General features: G+C 51.6%; 1 protein-coding gene across 2 annotated transcripts; it reads right to left on the reverse strand.

Moving 5' to 3' along the window:
* Positions 1 to 4,086: 4,086 nt before the first annotated feature.
* Positions 4,087 to 9,192, reverse strand: LOC119716888 (alcohol dehydrogenase 1-like). 2 transcript variants are annotated; one of them, XM_038178852.2, is made up of 9 exons: positions 8,858 to 9,192; positions 8,677 to 8,799; positions 6,952 to 7,093; positions 6,593 to 6,680; positions 6,278 to 6,497; positions 5,898 to 6,158; positions 5,470 to 5,605; positions 5,113 to 5,251; positions 4,087 to 4,736 (listed from the first exon to the last, which is right to left on the reverse strand). In XM_038178852.2, exons 1-9 carry the CDS (start codon positions 8,873 to 8,875, stop codon positions 4,712 to 4,714), a joined length of 1,152 nt encoding a protein of 383 aa, XP_038034780.1. In that variant the 5' UTR covers positions 8,876 to 9,192; the 3' UTR covers positions 4,087 to 4,711. The 2 variants fall into 2 exon arrangements, with proteins under 2 accessions (XP_038034780.1, XP_038034781.1); XM_038178853.2 differs by having other exon boundaries at positions 8,677 to 8,778; positions 8,858 to 9,190.
* Positions 9,193 to 17,807: the final 8,615 nt, after the last annotated feature.

The following is a 17,807-nucleotide window of genomic DNA, read 5'->3' on the forward strand; positions in this document are numbered from 1 at the left end:
GGTTTAAGTGAGAGGACACATCTCCTGTTCTTGGGTTACCTGGCATCCCGAGAGGCCATCAATCAGGCTGACGGTGACCTCCCTTCCCATTTTTTAAAGCCCTACCACAAAGCTACCTCATGTTTGGCTGATCTTTTGCTAGTGTGCAAGTTTTAGCTTTTTTCACCATCCTCCTTCTCCCACCCCAGGGCCTCTTTCAGGCCTCTTTCAGAAGCCCCCTCCCAACACGGCCATGTCGGGCCTGGGGCGTGGCGCCATCACTGCGGCCATCACAGAGGCCTCCTGATGTCACAGTGGCATCTGCCCCCCGGTGTTGTCCTGGGGCCTATAAAAGCCCCTGCGCCTGGCCCCCCCCTCGCTGATCCCCCAGGATCTCTAGAGAATGCCAGGCATGGCTGCGATTAAGAGAACCTGGGGCGACAGCTGCCCACCCCTGCGTGGGTCAAAGGCGAGTTGGGCTGTTGAGCCTGCGAAGAAGTGGAGGCGGAGGAGCGCCAGTGGAGACGGAGCGGCCGCGGCGGATGGTGTGGAGCCCATGGAGGTGGATCCACCCGTGGAGGAGGAAGAGCCGATGGAGGTGGACCCACCTCCATCCCATCTGGTGTGGCACAACACCATCGTGCCAGGGCTCCCACCAGCGAGACAACAACATCGTCATCGCAGAACCGCCCGGACCGCTCCGTACTCCCGGCACTGCCTCTGCCGCCACGTGTAGGGGGGAGAGGCCATCCCGTTACCATCATGCCGGATTGCCTGCACATGGCCTCTCCCCCCTTCCCTCCCCCTCCTTTCCTTCCCCTTCCGCTTCCCCTTCCCCTTCCCCGCCTTTCCTGCAGAAGTGTCATCTCTTGTGCACGGAGCCCCAAGCACTGGGCAAGAGCGCACTCGGCTTCCTCTGGGCTGCTGCAGCGGGCGACAGGAGAAGCCCTGCGAAGGCCACGCTGGCCGTGGGGTGTCTCCAGAAGGCTGCCAAGAGGTGCTTGAAGACGAAGCCTGGCCCTGCATGGCGGTGCACAGAGAGCAGCAGCAGAGCCCTGGAAACGGGCACGCAGACAGCTGTTCCTCTGCAGAAGCAGAAGTCTTCAGGCCTGCCAGGAAGAAGCGCGGGAGTGCAGCGTGAAGTCCCTTCAAGGTGCTTGGGTGCCAGCTCTTCCCAGGATGGGGCAACAGACTGATAGAATAATCATAATAAATACATAAATGCGTTGCAACAACAACAATAAACAACAACCAGTAAGCAACCACTTTCCTCTCTGATTTGGTGTCATTTTTGTGGCTACGCCTGAACTCCAGGATCCCCTTCTGGTCTCCCCCAGACAGGAAAGATCCTGATGGGTGTGGAGTGGGCACAGCCCAGGGCACACGAGGGAGTGAGGGGCCGGGGCACACGGCATACAAGGGCAGGCTGAGGGGTCTCCTTGGGTCAGCACGAAGGAGAGAAGGCTCAGGGGTGGACCTGACAGCTGCCTGCAGGGAGGGAGTAGAGAAGATGAAGCCTGCGTCCTCTCTGAGGGGCTCTGTGGCAGAAAGGTGAGCAGCACCAGGCCCACGCTTGCAGGTGGAGACAGCCCAGGCAGCAAAAAGGAACCGATTGTCCTCACAGGGGTGCTCAGACTGAACCGGTGTCTAGAAAGTCTACGGAGTCTCTGGCCTTGGGGTAGCTGACCTTGAGTGCACAAGGCTGGCTGTTAGTATTCTGGCCTCACAAAATGTATTGGGGTTGGAAGGCACCTTAAAGACCATCCTGTTCCAGCTCCCTGTGACGAGCAGGGAGAGCTTTCATTAGACAATGGTTTCCAAAGCCCCATCCAACCTGGCCTTAAACACTTCCATTGGTGGTGAGGCAGTGGAACAGGTTGCCCAGAGAAGTCCCATGCCTGGAAGTGCTTAAGGTCTATCTAGTTGGAAGCGGCTTTGGATAAGGTTTTCTAGCGGATGGTGTCCCTGCTCAATGCATGGGGTTGGCATGGGATGGTCTTTAAGGTTCCTTCCAACACAGACCACTCTCTGAATCCAAGAGTCTATGATTCCTCTCCCTAAAGTTGTTGCGTACAATCTCTAGTGGAGTTGGTGCACATGTTTGTCACGTTTCTTTGTTGGAGGTGACTAATACATCTTTTATTATTATTATTGTTGTTGTTGTTATTATTATTATTATTATTATTATTATGAAAATTGGGAGGGAACGCTGTGCAAAACAGATGATATTAATTTTCAATGCCTTGATAATCACGCAGCCCAAGAAAACAAATGTCGGATAAAGAGTGGTTGTTCATCTCATGATAGCTCTTTCCATGATATATCCTGAGTTATCCTGAGTTTATGTTACACATAAAGGGTAACTCAGTACTGTGTGTGCCAGGTGTGAGGGAGCTTGAAAGGCCATGAGAAGGCTCACCAGGCATGGGTGCAGAACGGGCAGATGCCATATCCAGGGAGAGTGGCAGAGGAGTGTCAGGGAAGGATCTGAGGCAAGCCATAGTCAAGGGTGGCAGGAACAGGGGCTTTAAAGGGGGCACCATCACCTCTGGCAGTGATCCGTCCAATACACCTGAAAGTGCCATGGCACAACCATGTGCATCATATGGAGCCAACCACACTGGTATGTGAGGAGTATGAATGCGGTGCCATGGATCGGAGAAGAACTGGATCACTGAGAAATGTGAGGGGGGGTTGTGTGATTTTTGCTGCTACTGTTTGCATTTTTCTCCAAAGCAAGCCCCAGTGACTTCCAGTACCATTTCCACTGTGGACTCTGGGAGCAGTCCCACTGCCATTCAGTCAGTGTGTTCCCTGCCTGCTCTGCAGGGCACGGATGCTGAAGGACATCTGTAGCCACATGGAAGCTCTGGCGCAAGCACGTTTTGCAGTCAAGACTGAGTGTTTGAGACCTATGGGAGTTGCAAGAGAAAATGTGCATAAACTCTCTTTCAGACAGGCTCTGTGCAGCTGAACATTGAAGTTGTACAAACACAGTTTTGCTGTTCTTACACAAATGCCCATGCACTATTTATTTTGAACTGCTTGTTTCTTGGTTTGGATGTATTGCTCTGGTGACTACAAACCAATACTCCATTCTGTTTTGAAGATGAGTTTGTTAACTTGAAGGACGTCACAGGAAACTCACGCAGACAAAGGCTATCAGTTTGGGAACATCTTACAAGCTGTGTTGATCTCAAAAGGCACACAAACGCTGCTGAAATCTGACAACAGTGTGGTATAACTTGTAAGCACAATCATTCAGTAAGGTCAGCAGTTAAATGAACACTTGCAAAACACTGAATGGAATTTCAGCCATTTGTCTTCAGCTGATTTTGTACCAGGTATAATGTGTAGTCTTGTGAGGCTATCAAAGTCCCATTCCATAATCTGCATCCTAAAATAGATCTTGAAGAGCATTTGTGTCAGGATTCTCTATGTGCTCCCCATGCTACGTTTCTGGCCATTTCTGCAAATTATTGGTGGTAAGTCTTACTGAGAGATTAGTTATTGGGCATCTGCTAGTCTGTTTCACAGGATATGCTGAGTGGTGTCTGTGAAGGTTCTGTTGTTGTCTGAGCCCAGTAAATATCTCTTATTGAGTGACTTCCATGTCGGATTGGAGTACGCTCATTAAACATACAGATAGCAAGAGACTTCCAAGCACATGGAAAGAGATGTTTTAAAGAATTGGGATGCAATTCAATAGCAGTAATTGCAAAATTGCAGGTGTGCAAGTGCAAGATGCAGAAAAATGCCCGCAAGAAATAGTGGATGACAAATTGAACAAGAGTTGGCAACCCCCTGCTATGTGGTTTGGCTGTGGAAACAGGGATGCAGTTGTCAGGACGCAAGGAAATGGTAAAAGGGCAGAGGGACATCATAATGGTCTTTGGGGCCATAAAAAGTGGCTATGAGGTTGAGCAAGAGAAGTGTTCTCTCCAAGGATGTTATACTGTAAGAGTATGATGCACTTTGAAATAATAATGGAATAGATCATTGCTGGAGGCCTTTAAGCACAAGTTCTCTCTCAGCAACGATCCAGAAAATCAATGCTGCACTGGGAAGAAAAGCTAATCTACGTGGTCTCTCAAGAATAATCCGAGCTCTGTTTTTAAGTGATTTAATTACTTTGATACTCTTTATTTATTTATTTGATCTCCCCCACAGCAGTTTTTAACAAACTTGCAAGCTGTTAAGTAAGCTGTTTTGTGCATCAGTGTGCAAGGCATGTGGTACATCAGCATGCAAGGCATTTTGGCGTGACAGTCTGCAAGGCATTTGCTATGTCAGCGTGCAAGGCATGTGGTGTGTGAGCGTGCAAGGCATTTCATGCATAAGCATGCAAGGTGCTTGCAGTGTCTGCATGCAAGGTGCTTACAGATTGGAGGCATCAGCAGGGGAGGGAGCAAAGGAAGTTGCTCAGTGCAGAGAAGAGGGGTGTGGTGGCGGGGTCGGGGGTGCAAGGCAGAGCTCCTCATGTCCTGTGAGGCCCCTGCTGTTCACAGCACTGCGTGGGAGCATTTGAAGAAAGCTTTTACTTGAGCATGTGTTTCCTCAGGAGAGGCAGCATTGCAGCTCTCGCAGGGCGTGAAAGCACAGGCAGCAGCACCAGAGCCATCAAGATCCTCGCGCGTATCTCCTTGTGCCCAGTGCAGGGAGGCAGTGGGAGAGCAGGGCCTGCGCCACGAGGGCCTGCTGGGCCGCGCTCATCCTCCCTCGGCCACGTCCCTCAGTAGAGCAGCACGGTGCGGATGCTGAAAGGGAGAAGAAGGGAGCAGTTACCGGAGGTGCTGCCGCAGTGCTCAGGAGCAGGCAGAGGGGCAGGCAGGTGCGGCTGGGACCGGCCACCTCAGCTCTCCCCCAGCCTCTTCTGAGCTCAGCGAGGGCGCTGAAGGAAAGCCTGAGGCACCCCGTCCCGCCCCGCAGCTCCTGTGCCTCAGCCTGAAGGCACAGTCTGCGAGGTCCCCACGGATGCCCCTTCCTCCTCACTCTGCTTTCCAACGCCACAGCGAGGTGTTGGAAAATGGAGGTCTTCCCTCTGCCTTACAGCAGGGCCTCCCAGCACCTGAGGGCAGCGAGCTGGGCACTGCCTCATGGAGAGAGCCTCGCTCCTGCGAGCCACATCCTCACCTTTTGCCTGCACGTAGCAATTCAAAGCCCTCGTTGATCTTAGCGATCGGCAGCGTGTGCGTGATCAGCAAGTCAGAGTTAAATTTCTTCTCCAGATAGCTGGAGACCAGTTTGGGGATGGAGTCTCTCATCTTCCAGCCTAGAGAAGGGGGAAAAGCACCCGCAGTGAGTGACTGGAGAAATGCTGCTATTATTATTTGTGTACATATATATATACACATGTATAAACATATATATACGTGTATATATATACACGTATATATTTATCCTTAGAGGGTAACTGTTCTACAGGCAGTTCAGGAATTACTGTGAAAAGACAACACTGAAATGTCTGCAATATTTCCCTTACTTTCATACCTCCAATCAAAGTCCCCTTACAGGTACGGCCACTTAGAAAAAGCAAAGGATCGATGGGAACCACTGAACCAGTAGGTAAGACTCCAACCACCACGCAGACACCAGTGTTCATGTTGCAGGAGGCCAGGGCAGCAGTCTGATGGGACAGGTGAGTGCATTAAAAATACTTGAGAGAAATTTCAGTTATCTGCCACTCATAGCTATCTACAAACCAACCCTCCTCTCCGTACAATGAAAGCACCATCCTATTTTGAGACTCCTACATGATTTACTCCCCAAGACAGAAAACTGCCTTTCTGCACACACACAAGCCCACAAGTGCTGGCACCACGCAACAGAGCTCGTGCTGTGGTGAAATTTGCCCTGATGGGCAATCATTCATGCTGTGAATGAGCTAGAGGAGGGCACTGTGTCAGAAGGCCACGTACCATGGTGTCGGCTGTCCCGATGACCTCGAAGGAGTAGTCCACGCCGTAGCCGGTCATCTCGGTGAGCACCTCCTGAACAGGCTTCTGGAAGTCCCGAGGGCTGATGCACTCGGTGGCCCCCAGCTCCTTGGCCCTGGCAAACTTCTCCTTGTTGACATCGACGCCGATGATGCGAGAGGCCCCGGCCGCCTTGCAGCCCATGACCACGGAGAGCCCAACTCCTCCGAGGCCGAAGACGGCGCAGGTGGAGCCCGGTTTGACCTGCACGACACGGGGCCGGCTCAGCCTCCCGCGGGAGGAGGAGGAGGCTGTGGCAGAGCGCTTCTGCGGGAACGCAGGTGGCTGCGGGGTGCTAGCTCTGGACACGGCTGGGTACCAACCTTGGCGGTGTTGATGGCAGCCCCGTAGCCTGTGGAGAAGCCACAGGCCAGCAAGCAGACCTTGTCCAGAGGTGCGGCGGCGTCGATCTTGGCCAGGGTGAACTCCGGCACTACGGTGTACTCGGCAAAGGTGCTGATCCAGAGGAAGTGGTGGATCTGCTTCCCCCGGCACGTGAACCTGCTGGTCTTGTCGGGCAGCAGGCACTGCGACACGGAGAGGCTGTTGGGAGCATGCACACAGGTCGCTCATCACGCAGAGCACTCGCCTGCGTGAGCTGAGCCCGCATGGGCAACGGGGGGGGGAAGCAAACTCACTGGGACTTCAGGCAGTAGTTGGAGTCAGGATTCTTGCAGAAGCAGCATTCCCCGCACTGAGGAAGGCCAAAGAGGATGACTTTGTCTCCTGGAAGAGAGCAGAGCCAGCGTTAGGTGCCTCTCGCTCGGCAGCCTGGAGGTGCCACCTGTCACAGTGCATGAGCCCTCTGCTTCCTCTGTCCGCAGGAAAAATTCAGAGGCTGACTCAGGCACTTTGGGGAGCAGATGAGGAAAGGGTGTCCAGCGTCACCTGTGTGCAGCCGGTCATGGGTCATGGCTCCAGGCTGCTGGGGGCTATTTCCGAGCTCTGGGCAGCCCCATGGGCTTTGAGAGCCGAGTCCCGGGTGCGAGCTGGTTACCTGGTTTCACAGAGGTCACTCCTTCCCCAATGCTCTCCACAATCCCAGCTCCTTCATGGCCAGGGATGACTGGGAAATCAATATCAAGAAAGGAACCTTCAATAACGTGGTCATCTGTGCGACAAATCCCTGTGGCCACGATCTGTTTGGAGAGGAAAGAGCAGGTGAGCTGTAGAAGGAGCCCGGTCTGTTTTGTAGTCGGTTAGTTGAAGTTTCTTTCATTTCTTTGGGTGTCACCAGCTTGGTGAGTCCTTTGCACTGTTTTGGTACGGAATCTGATAATCCCGTGCAGACTGTCCTTTCCTCTTGGCCTGAACAGCATCAGTGCCAGAAGCTGGGGAGATCATAGAATCATAGAATATCCTGAGTTGGAAGGGACCCTTAAGGATCATCAAGTCCAACTCTTGACACCGCACAGGTCTACCCAAAAGTTCAGACCATGTGACTAAGTGCACAGTCCAATCTCTTCTTAAATTCAGACAGGCTCGGTGCAGTGACCACTTCCCTGGGGAGCCTGTTCCAGTGTGCAACCACCCTCTCTGTGAAGAATCCCCTCCTGATGTCAAGCCTAAACTTCCCCTGCCTCAGCTTAACCCCGTTCCCGCGGGTCCTGTCACTGGTGTTAATGGAGAAAAGGTCTCCTGCCTCTCGACACCCCCTTACGAGGAAGTTGTAGGCTGCGATGAGGTCTCCCCTCAGCCTCCTCTTCTCCAGGCTGAACAGGCCCAGTGCCCTCAGCCGTTCCTCGTACGTCTTCCCCTCCAGGCCTTTCACCATCTTCGTAGCCCTCCTCTGGACACTCTCCAACAGTTTCATGTCCTTTTTATACTGTGGTGCCCAGAACTGCACACAGTACTCGAGGTGAGGCCGCACCAGCGCAGAGTAGAGCGGGACAATCACCTCCCTCGACCTACTAGCGATGCCGTGCTTGATGCACCCCAGGACACGGTTGGCCCTCCTGGCTGCCAGGGCACACTGCTGGCTCATATTCAACTTGTTGTCTACCACGACCCCCAGATCCCTCTCTTCTAGGCTGCTCTCCAGCGTCTCATCGCCCAGTCTGTACGTGCAGCCAGGGTTTCCCCGTCCCAGGTGCAGGACCCGGCACTTGCTCTTATTGAATTTCATGCGGTTGGTGATCGCCCAGCTCTCCAACCTATCCAGATCCCTCTGCAAGGCCTTTCCACCCTCATTCGAGTCCACAACTCCTCCAAGTTTGGTGTCATCAGCAAACTTGCTCAAAATGCCTTCTATTCCTACATCCAGATCGTTTATAAAAATATTGAAAAGTACCGGCCCTAAAATGGAGCCTTGAGGGACCCCACTGGTGACCGCCCGCCAGCCTGACGCAGCCCCATTTACCATAACCCTTTGGGCCCTGCCCGTTAGCCAATTGCTCACCCATCGTATGATGTTTTTATTTAGCTGTATGGTGGACATTTTGTCCAGTAGGATCCTATGGGAAACCGTGTCAAAAGCCTTGCTGAAGTCCAAAAAAAAACATGTAGTCCAAAAAAAAAAGATGTTTGTGACAGGCAGGGCATCAGACAGCCACTGCCAGCTGTGAGCCCTCCACCTTCCCAGAGCACTGCTGTGCACAGGTCTGCGCCTTTACCTACAAGCCGGCACGTTCCCAAATGGTCTGCATTTAATCATGTTAGCAGTCTTTTCCCTAGAAGAGAGAAGCTGCGGCTGGCATTGGCGCTCGGCAGCCCTTGCTTTTACCTTGACACGGACTTCACGTGCCTTTGGGGGTGCCACCTCCACCTCCTCGAGAGAGAGCGGTTTGCCCACTGCCCAGGCAACAGCAGCTCTGCACCGGATGACCTGCAAGGAGAGGGAGTGAGGCTGCTGGGGAGCTTCACCTTCGGCTTGGGGTGGGGAGAAGGGCAGCGAGCGTCCTTACTTTTCCAGACGTGGCCATGTGGGGTGAGAGGAGCCGGCGGCAGCGCAGGCTGGAGGTGAGCTGCCGTCTGTGTGGCCGGACCCGCACCTGGCGTCGAGGCCCCGAGCGCTCCTGGCCCCGCGGCTGCGGCTGGAGGGGGAAGCAGGGAGCGCGGCGGGCGGCCTGGTGAGGGACCAGAGCTGGCGGAGAGCAGAGCGGGAGGTTCCCCTGCGAGCAGGGAGTCCCCTGTGCCCCCTGAAAGGCGCAGCCTCCAGGGGCTGGGTCCGGGCTGCAGGGAGGAGACTCACGGCACCGCTTGGGCTTCCACTCCTTGCCGAGGGGCAACCTTTGGCCGGGCAGCAGCTCGCCCCCAGCTATTTGTGAAAGGATTAATAATTACAGCAGAAAAGAAGACCTTGAGAGCATGGTATGGCGAATAAACACACCCGGCCTTTTGGAGTCCAGCTTAGCTCTCTGTGGCACCGCAGCTGTTTTCCCCTGGGTAGGAGAAGAGCGTGTCAGCAAGGGCCGATTTTCCAAGGACACTTTTATGTAACTTTGCAACCAGCTGTGTGAGCAGTTCCCCTTCTGTCAGCGCCCTCCGTTCTCTCACATCTGTGTCTGCACCACACAGCTTGGTGTCATCAACAAACCTGCTGAGGGTGCACTCGATCCCACTGTCCGTGTCACTGACAAAGACGTGAAACAGCGCCGGCCCCAGCACTGACCCCTGAGGAGCACCACTCATTACAGATCTCCACTTGGACGTCGAGCTGTTGACCACAACTCTTTGAGTGTGATCATCCAGCCAATGCCTTACCCTTACCTTTTCTTCTGGAAAGGGCCCACAGTTTTCCCGGTCTTCCTTTTATCACCTCCTGATGGATGTCTAGAAGCTTCTTGATACTCTTTTTGTCCCTGGCCAAATCTACTTCTAACAGGGCTTCGGCTTTCATTCCGTGCTTCTGTGAACAGACCCTGAAGAAACTCCTAGGAGAACGTGGATGGGGCTGCCTCCTTTTACAGTTTCAACGCAGAACAGCTCCAAAAGGCTTGGGCCAGCCAAAGCGCTGCTCTTTTTTGGCTTGGTTTGGTTATGGTTTAAATAGACTGACTCATTCGATCAGAAAGTCTGACATTCAGCATCCAGGTTCCACCTCCATGTAATGGAAGCAGCCTTTTCGTGAAGGTAGTAGTTTCAAGTGGCTCTTCCAAAACCCTCACGGCAGCCAGTGGCATTTGCTGCCCTCCCCTCATCCTACAAGGCCACTTATGTATCTCCATCAAGCATAATTCATGTTGATCTCAGCACGGGTTGACCATAGTAAGGCTGTTCTGGGCATTCCCAGATGTCATCATGTCCTTTGTGTACCTCAAAGGCATCTTGGGGCCAGACAAGAGTTTCTCCCTGGAAATCGGTCTGAAGGCTCTCATTCAGAAGCTACCTGGGAGACTTCAAGCCAGATGGGAGGCCTCGTCCTCCAAAGGAGGAAGCAAGAAGCCACACAAGTGGTGAGAAGGTTTCTCCTTAGCACTAGAGAAGAGAGCAACTGTGGACCTCAGAGCTTCCCATCTTTCTTCCCCACACTCCAGTCCCCGAGCACCTCGGTGGCCCTCCAACAGACTCCCTGAGTTGTGCTGGCACAGCAGCCAGAACGAGGCAAGTCCCCCTCCTCCCCTCTCCCACCGGGCTCAGGGCACAAGAGATGGCACCTCCTCACACCCCAGGGGCAGGGGTAGGTGCTGTGGATGGCAAGGAAGGGCTTGCACACCAACTGCATACCAGCAAGGCTTTAATTGACTGCTGGTAGACCTGGTGCAGGCTGCCCGTGCCACCCTTACCCACATGTGGGATATCTGCATCATTGGCCCCACCCAAGCTCCTGTCAAGCATGGGGGCTGCTCCACTTGCTGGGAAACGTGGCAGTAACAGGTTGGGGTTAACAGAGGACCACTGCCCTTCCCGAAATGTTGTTGCCACCATCTTGTGGCACAGGGATGCCAGGCATGGGTCGAGGAGGGTTGATTCATATCTAAAGGGCAAGCTAGTTCCCATTCAAATCCAATGCATCACAAGATAGATTCTCTTTGAACATCCTGCAAGTTTGCTAGAACCACAGTCTGCGGATTGAGAGATTAAATAAATAAATAAATAAAATAAATTTAAAGTAAACAACGCACTTAAAAACAGAGTTTGAATGATTCTTGAGAGACCACGTAGATTGGACCTTTTCCCAATGCAGCATCAATTCTCTGGATCATTGCTGAGAGAGAACTTGTGCTTAAAGGCCTGCAGCAATGATCTATTCCATTACCATTTTACAGTGCATCATACTGTCAAAGTATAACCTCCTTGGAAAGGACACATCTGCTGTTCTTGGGTTACCTGGCATCACGAGAGGCCATCAATCAGGCTGACCTCCCTTCCCATTTTTTAAAGCCCTACCACAAAGCAACCTCATGTTTGGCTGATCTTTTGCCAGTGTGCAAGTTTTAGCTTGGGGTTTAAGTTATACACGTCTCTCATCAGACCACATTTCTACCAATCAATACAAATTATAACAATTCTAATACTTCCTTATTAATACTTCCATAGCTGGACCTGTATTGGATGGGAAACTTTTAACACTAGAAAGATCGAAATGGTCAGAGAAGACTGCACATGCTCTTACACATCTGCAAGTAGAAGCGTCATGAACAAGCAGTTTAAAATAAATATTGCTCGGGCATTTGTGTAAGAACAGAAAAATTGTGTTTGTACAACCTGCTAGACTGCTTGTGCATAACCCAAATGCTGAGGTACTATCTAATTGCCCAGCCTTTTCCACATCAGTAAGTCAGGTGCCTGTGATTAGCTACTTGGGTATTTCAACCATATTTTCCTTTGAACTCTCCATCTCATCACGTTTTTATTCAGAAGACATTGAATCAATTTCCAGTATCGCTACTTAGACAAATTTATTTCAGCCCTGTTCCCCATATAAGCATTGGGAACCAAGTCAGAATGCCTAAAACCCTTCAAACCCTGTGTCATACCATCGGCTATGCTCACTGAGAAGAACATGGGTTTCAGATAAAAAGCGTCTTTCTAGGTCTCACTTTCAACAGCTTTATTTTCTGCCACTGTGCCAGGACCACAACTGGCCCCACTCATGAACCGTCTCACTCAAACACGGGCCACTTCCAGGGAGATGTGGTGGTGACAGGTAGGCGTAAAGGAAGACCCAAAATGTTGTTGCCACCATCTTGTGGCACAGGGACACAAGGCATGGGATGAGGAGGGGGATGAGGAGGCATGGGATGAGTCCCGGTGCCCAAGGGGCAGCCTGTCTCTCTGGCAAGCAAAATGGCCCAGGAAAGGGGCCCCCAGCCCCCTTCACCATCCTCCTCCTTCCACCCCAGGGCCTCTTTCAGGCCTCTTTCAGAAGCCCCCTCCCAACACGGCCATGTCAGGCCTGGGGCGTGGCGCCATCACTGCGGCCATCACAGAGGCCTCCTGATGTCACAGTGGCATCTGCCCCCCGGCGTTGTCCTGGGGCCTATAAAAGCCCCTGCGCCTGGCCCCCCCCTCGCTGATCCCCCAGGATCTCTAGAGAATGCCAGGCATGGCTGCGATTAAGAGAACCTGGGGCGACAGCTGCCCACCTCTGCGTGGGACCAAAGCGCCTTGGGCTATGGAGCCTGCGAAGAAGTGGCGGCGGAGGAGCGCCAGTGGAGACGGAGCGGCCGCGGCGGATGGTGTGGAGCCCATGGAGGTGGATCCACCCGTGGAGGAGGAAGAGCCGATGGAGGTGGATCCACCTCCATCCCATCTGGTGTGGCACAACACCATCGTGCCAGGGCTCCCACCAGCGAGAAAACAACACCGTCATCGCAGAACCGCCCGGACCGCTCCGTACTCCCGGCACTGCCTCCGCCGCCACGTGTAGGGGGGAGAGGCCATCCCGTTACCATCATGCCGGATTGCCTGCACATGGCCTCTCCTCCCTTCCCTCCCCCTCCTTTCCTTCCCCTTCCGCTTCCCCTTCCCCTTCCCCCCCTTTCCTGCAGAAGTGTCATCTCTTCTGCACGGAGCCCCAAGCACTGGGCAAGAGCGCACTCGGCTTCCTCTGGGCTGCTGCAGCGGGCGACAGGAGAAGCCCTGCGAAGGCCACGCTGGGCGTGGGGTGTCTCGGAGAAGGCTGCCAAGAGCTGCTTGAAGACGAAGCCTGGCCCTGCATGGCGGTGCACAGAGAGCAGCAGCAGAGCCCTGGAAACGGGCACGCAGACAGCTGTTCCTCTGCAGAAGCAGAAGTCTTCAGGCCTGCCACGAAGAAGCGCGGGAGTGCAGCGTGAAGTCCCTTCAAGGTGCTTGGGTACCAGCTCTTCCCAGGATGGGGCAACAGACTGATAGAATAATCATAATAAATACATAAATGCGTTGCAACAACAACAATAAAGAACAACCAGTAAGCAACCACTTTCCTCTCGGATTTGGTGTCATTTTTGTGGCTCTGCCTGAACTCCGGGATCCCCTTCTGGTCTCCCCCAGACAGGAAAGATCCTGATGGGTGTGGAGTGGGCACAGCCCAGGGCACACGAGGGAGTGAGGGGCCGGGGCACAAGGCATATAAGGGCAGGCTGAGGGATCTCCTTGGGTCAGCACGAAGGAGAGAAGGCTCAGGGGTGGACCTGATAGCTGCCTGCAGCTGCCTGCAGGGAGGGAGTAGAGAAGATGAATCCTGCATCTTCTCTGAGGGGCTCTGTGGCAGAAAGGTGAGCAGCACCAGGCCCATACTTGCAGGTGGTGACAGCCCAGGCAGCAAAAAGGAACCGATTGTCCCCACAAGAGCGTTCAGACAGAACTGGTGACCAGAACGGCTACAGAGTGTCTGTCCTGGTGGGCAGCTTACCTTGACTGCACAATGCTTCCACTAGACCAGAGTTCCCAAAGCCCTTTCCAAACTGGCCTGAAACACTTCCAGGATGAGGCATCCTCTAGAGGAGGGTGAAGATTTGTGCTCCTTCTCCAATCACTTTGTCAATGCCCCCTTCCCTAGAGAGGAATCCTAGCTGCCTGGTTTCCCTGCCCTCTAATACCAGGCTATTGGCTCCACTGTCCCATCACCGGAGCAGCGAGGTGACAAGGTGCTCACCTGGACGATGACTGAAATCTTTTTGCATATCTTGTATCTCATCCTGGGATAGGCTTTGGGTAGCTATTGATGCCTGTATGATATCTTCCTCTTTGTCTTCCTGTTCCTCTGATGTCCCAGTCACTTTGCAGTAGCCTGCCTGGACTTCTTCTTCCTCCCCAGTCTCAGTAGGAGTTCCTCCGCTTTCTAATAGACCTGACTTTTTCATCCATTGTTTCATCTTGGATACAAGGCAACTGACACTGGCACAGTTTGGTTCCCCGTCCCAGCTTTGGGGCCTCTCACAGGGACTGGAATGGCTGCAGGGCCCATTGTAGGGGTTGGAACGGCTGCAGGGCCTGTCACAGGCGTTGAACTGCTGTTTCTGAGGTTTGCAAAGGCAGAACCTGTCTATTTCATTGGATCCAGCAAGGGGAAGTGCTAAGTCCTGCACCTGGGCAGGAGCAACCCCAGGCACCAGGACATGCTGGGAGTTGTCCATCTACAAAGCAGCTTTTTAGGAAAAGACTTTGTGATCCCGGTGGACACCATAGCTAAGCTGACAGCATGTGCCATTGCAGCAAAGGCAGCTAATGGTATCCAGGGCTGTGTTAGACAAAGTGTTGCCAAAGGGCTGAAGGAGGTGATCGTTCCCCTCTATTCAGCACTGTTGAGGCCACAGCTGCAGTGCCATATCCAGTTCTGGTCTGCGCGGTAGAGGAGTGATGTGGAGCTGCTGGAGAGAGTTCAGCAGTGGGCCACAAGGATGACTGAGGGACTGGAGCATCTCTCCTGTGAGGAAAGGCTGAGAGAGCTGGGGCTGTCCAGCCTGGAGAAAAAAAAAGGCTCAGGGAGGATCTGCCCAAAGGGCACTCACTGATATATTCGAGAACTCAGGCCTGTCCGTCTGAGCTCGGTGCCAAGGAAGCTCATGGAGCTTGTTATCTCAAGTGCCATCTCACAGCACTTGGAGGACAACCAGGCGATCAGGCCCAGTCATCATGGCTTTATAAAAGGCAGGTCCTGCTTCACAGCCTGGTCTCCTTCTACAACAAGGTGATGCGCTCAGTGGATGGGGAAAAGGCTGTGGCCTACCTAGACTTCATTAAGGCTTTTGACACCATTTCCCTCAGCATTCTCCTGAAGAAGCTGGCAGCTCAAGGCCTGGGCAGCTGTATGCTTTCTTGGATTAAAAACTGGCTGTGTGGCCAGGCCTAAGGAGCTGTGGTGAATGGAGTTAAATCCAGCTGGAGGCCGGTCACTACCAGTGTCCCCCACAGCTCAGTGTTGGGGCCAATTCTCTTCAATATCTTTATCAACCATCTCAGCGAGGGGATCAAGGGCACCCTCAGTAAGTTTCCAGAGTGCTATTCTGCAAGTTAGGCCTGAGTGTTGATCAGTTTGAGGTAGGAGGGCTCTGCAGAGGGATCTGGGTAGGCTGGGCCGATAGGCATCATACACCTAATGCTTTTTGACCTCTTTTGTGCAACTCTTATCCCAGTCAACAGCCCTTTGAGCTTCTGGAACCCCCCTCAGTAGGGTCAACAATTTCACAGCACATCATGAACACACAAATGAGTTATTAAAGGTTAACAAATCCCATCTTGCTGCCAGTTTGCAGTCATGTTTGCACACAGAACTCACTTTGCCCTGCTGTAAAAGTCACCTTTAATTCTCTTAATTGCTTTTTAAGTACAAAACATTAAGGCTACAGGTAATTAGATGACACCACAAGAACTCATGATGTTTTAATTGCGCTTCAGCAGTCCCCTTCCTAGAAAACACAAGTTCCTCCCAAGAAACTTTGACGAAACAAAATTTGATTGCTACAAAATAAGTCTGCCTTGAGTCAATGATAACTTGCACTTTACCAGTTATTTTGTACTCTTCACCTGAAAAATTGTTAAGGGCTGCAGAGTACTGGTATTATATCAGTGCCACCTGGCGGTTACCTCCTACCACTTTCTCTGTGTGCTGCTGATCGACTTTTCCTGGCCAGGCAGGAGGCTCTGGATTTCCACCAGGACCAACATTTGCCTGCAGCAGACGTCCTTGGCTCAGGCTCTCCACGGGCACTAGCAGAGGACTAACAACGACATTTATATGAATGTATCAGAAGACGCTATCAAGTATGAGCAAGGAATTATCAGCATAACCCTTCCCCTATTTTTAATCCTTCTGATTTTTCTTGCATGGTATATGCATCAATATACTAGAATCAACCCATAAAAGAACCATCCTTTGTGGTTTATTTGATTTTTATTTTTAAATTATTATTTTTAAAATCAAAGAGCTAAAAATATTAACCATGCACATCCCCAAATGACTCATTTTCATTCCTAAAATATTAAAAATCATTCACTATCCCAGCTTCTTGCATCTCTACTGAAAAAATTTCATGACCATTTTACATATTTTCATATTTAAATACAGTACATTAGCATGGGCCTTTGATTTGAGAAGTTATTTTACTTTGGCATGCTTTCCAATCAACTTTTTTTTTTTTTTAAGTATTGGATATGGAGATAATGTTTTAAATTTATATTTGTATTTACAAAAGCAGAATTTTATAATTCACCCGGGACTATCCAAAGAAATATCAACCAGCTTTGAGTATTTCACATGAATTTTTTTTTTTATTATTATTTTTTAAATATTTCCACTTTCCAAGCAGCTATGACTTGTGGAAAACAGACTCCACAATCAGTAAGATTGTACAGTAGTCATGTTTATTCAGCGCTGGGCAGCACAGGGGGTTGTCCCACCAAAGTCGTGGGCACCTGAAGCAGCAACTTGCCATGGTTATATGCAGCAAAGAGTTACATATGCATGAAGTTTCACAATATGTCTATACATATTCATAACCTGTCCCCGCTTCATATTAAAATTAGTTCCAAGGAGTCAATTCCTTAAACTCCTCCCATCTGCGTTTGTGCAATGTCTCCTGGTGGTGGTCGTTGGGGGTCGTGGGGATGAAGGTTGATGACTCTTCCTCGTCACCACTGGTTGACCTCTTGTCTCTGTGCAGACTCAGTTGCTCCTTGGCTCTTGTCTATCCACAGGACCAGTATCTGCCAGTTTCTTAAGAGTGGCTCACACTCTTATTAGGAGACTGACCTTGGTAAGGGGCCCAAGGCTTCTTGCTTTAGTTAATTTGCACAATGCACCATAGTTAGCAAAGACACTAAGTAGCATCCTAGTTCAATGCTGTCAGCACTCTATCTCTACTTGACAAAATTCTCCTAACTCCCTCTCTCAGCTATAGATGTATTTTACAGAAATAAATTGTTGCTTTGAAGAACAATAGGAGTTTCTAATTCTTTTGAATGCTACAAAAGTATCTTCCACTACTTCATAGGAGAAGGTAGGAAAGCCTAAATCAGAATTCATATGGCTGGTTTGGAGAGCAATGCTCCACAAAAAGACTGATTTACTCAGGTAGTCACAGCTGAAATTTCTAGATCTGTCCTGTTCCACCTGCACACGGGAACTTGCAGAATGAGGGCACACATTACCACAGGTTCAAAATGAAATATATCTATCAAAACTATTAAATCACATTGGTCTTATTTAGGAAATTATGTTAGTGGGAGAAAAAAGTACCTCTGGGGCAATCTAGCACTGATTCTGTTTGTGGAAATGAACCAGGTGATGTTTCCCTGAGGGCATCCCAGTTTTTCCAGCAGGTAGGTGTGTCGGTCCCCTCCTCTCCACCCACACCTCGCCACTCTGTTCAGCAGTGCGAGGTGGCAGGCAGCAGTTACAGTGCCACCACCTTCCCTCACCACATGCTCCCAGGTCCATGCCGTCCCCTCGGGTCCTGTCGCTGTCCCCAGAGAGCAGAGCTCAGCGCCTGC

The sequence above is a fragment of the Anas platyrhynchos genome, chromosome 4, assembly GCF_047663525.1.
Source record: "Anas platyrhynchos isolate ZD024472 breed Pekin duck chromosome 4, IASCAAS_PekinDuck_T2T, whole genome shotgun sequence".
NCBI classification, from domain to species: domain Eukaryota; kingdom Metazoa; phylum Chordata; class Aves; order Anseriformes; family Anatidae; genus Anas; species Anas platyrhynchos.

Excerpts from the sequence above, each read along its gene's own strand:
- LOC119716888 (XM_038178852.2), bottom strand. Across the intron at positions 7,094-8,676 it reads CACGTGAAGTCCGTGTCAAG|ATCGTGGCCACAGGGATTTG; the intron begins GTAAAAGCAAGG and ends CTCTCCAAACAG. Across the intron at positions 6,159-6,277 it reads CTGCCATCAACACCGCCAAG|GTCAAACCGGGCTCCACCTG; the intron begins GTTGGTACCCAG and ends CGTGTCGTGCAG.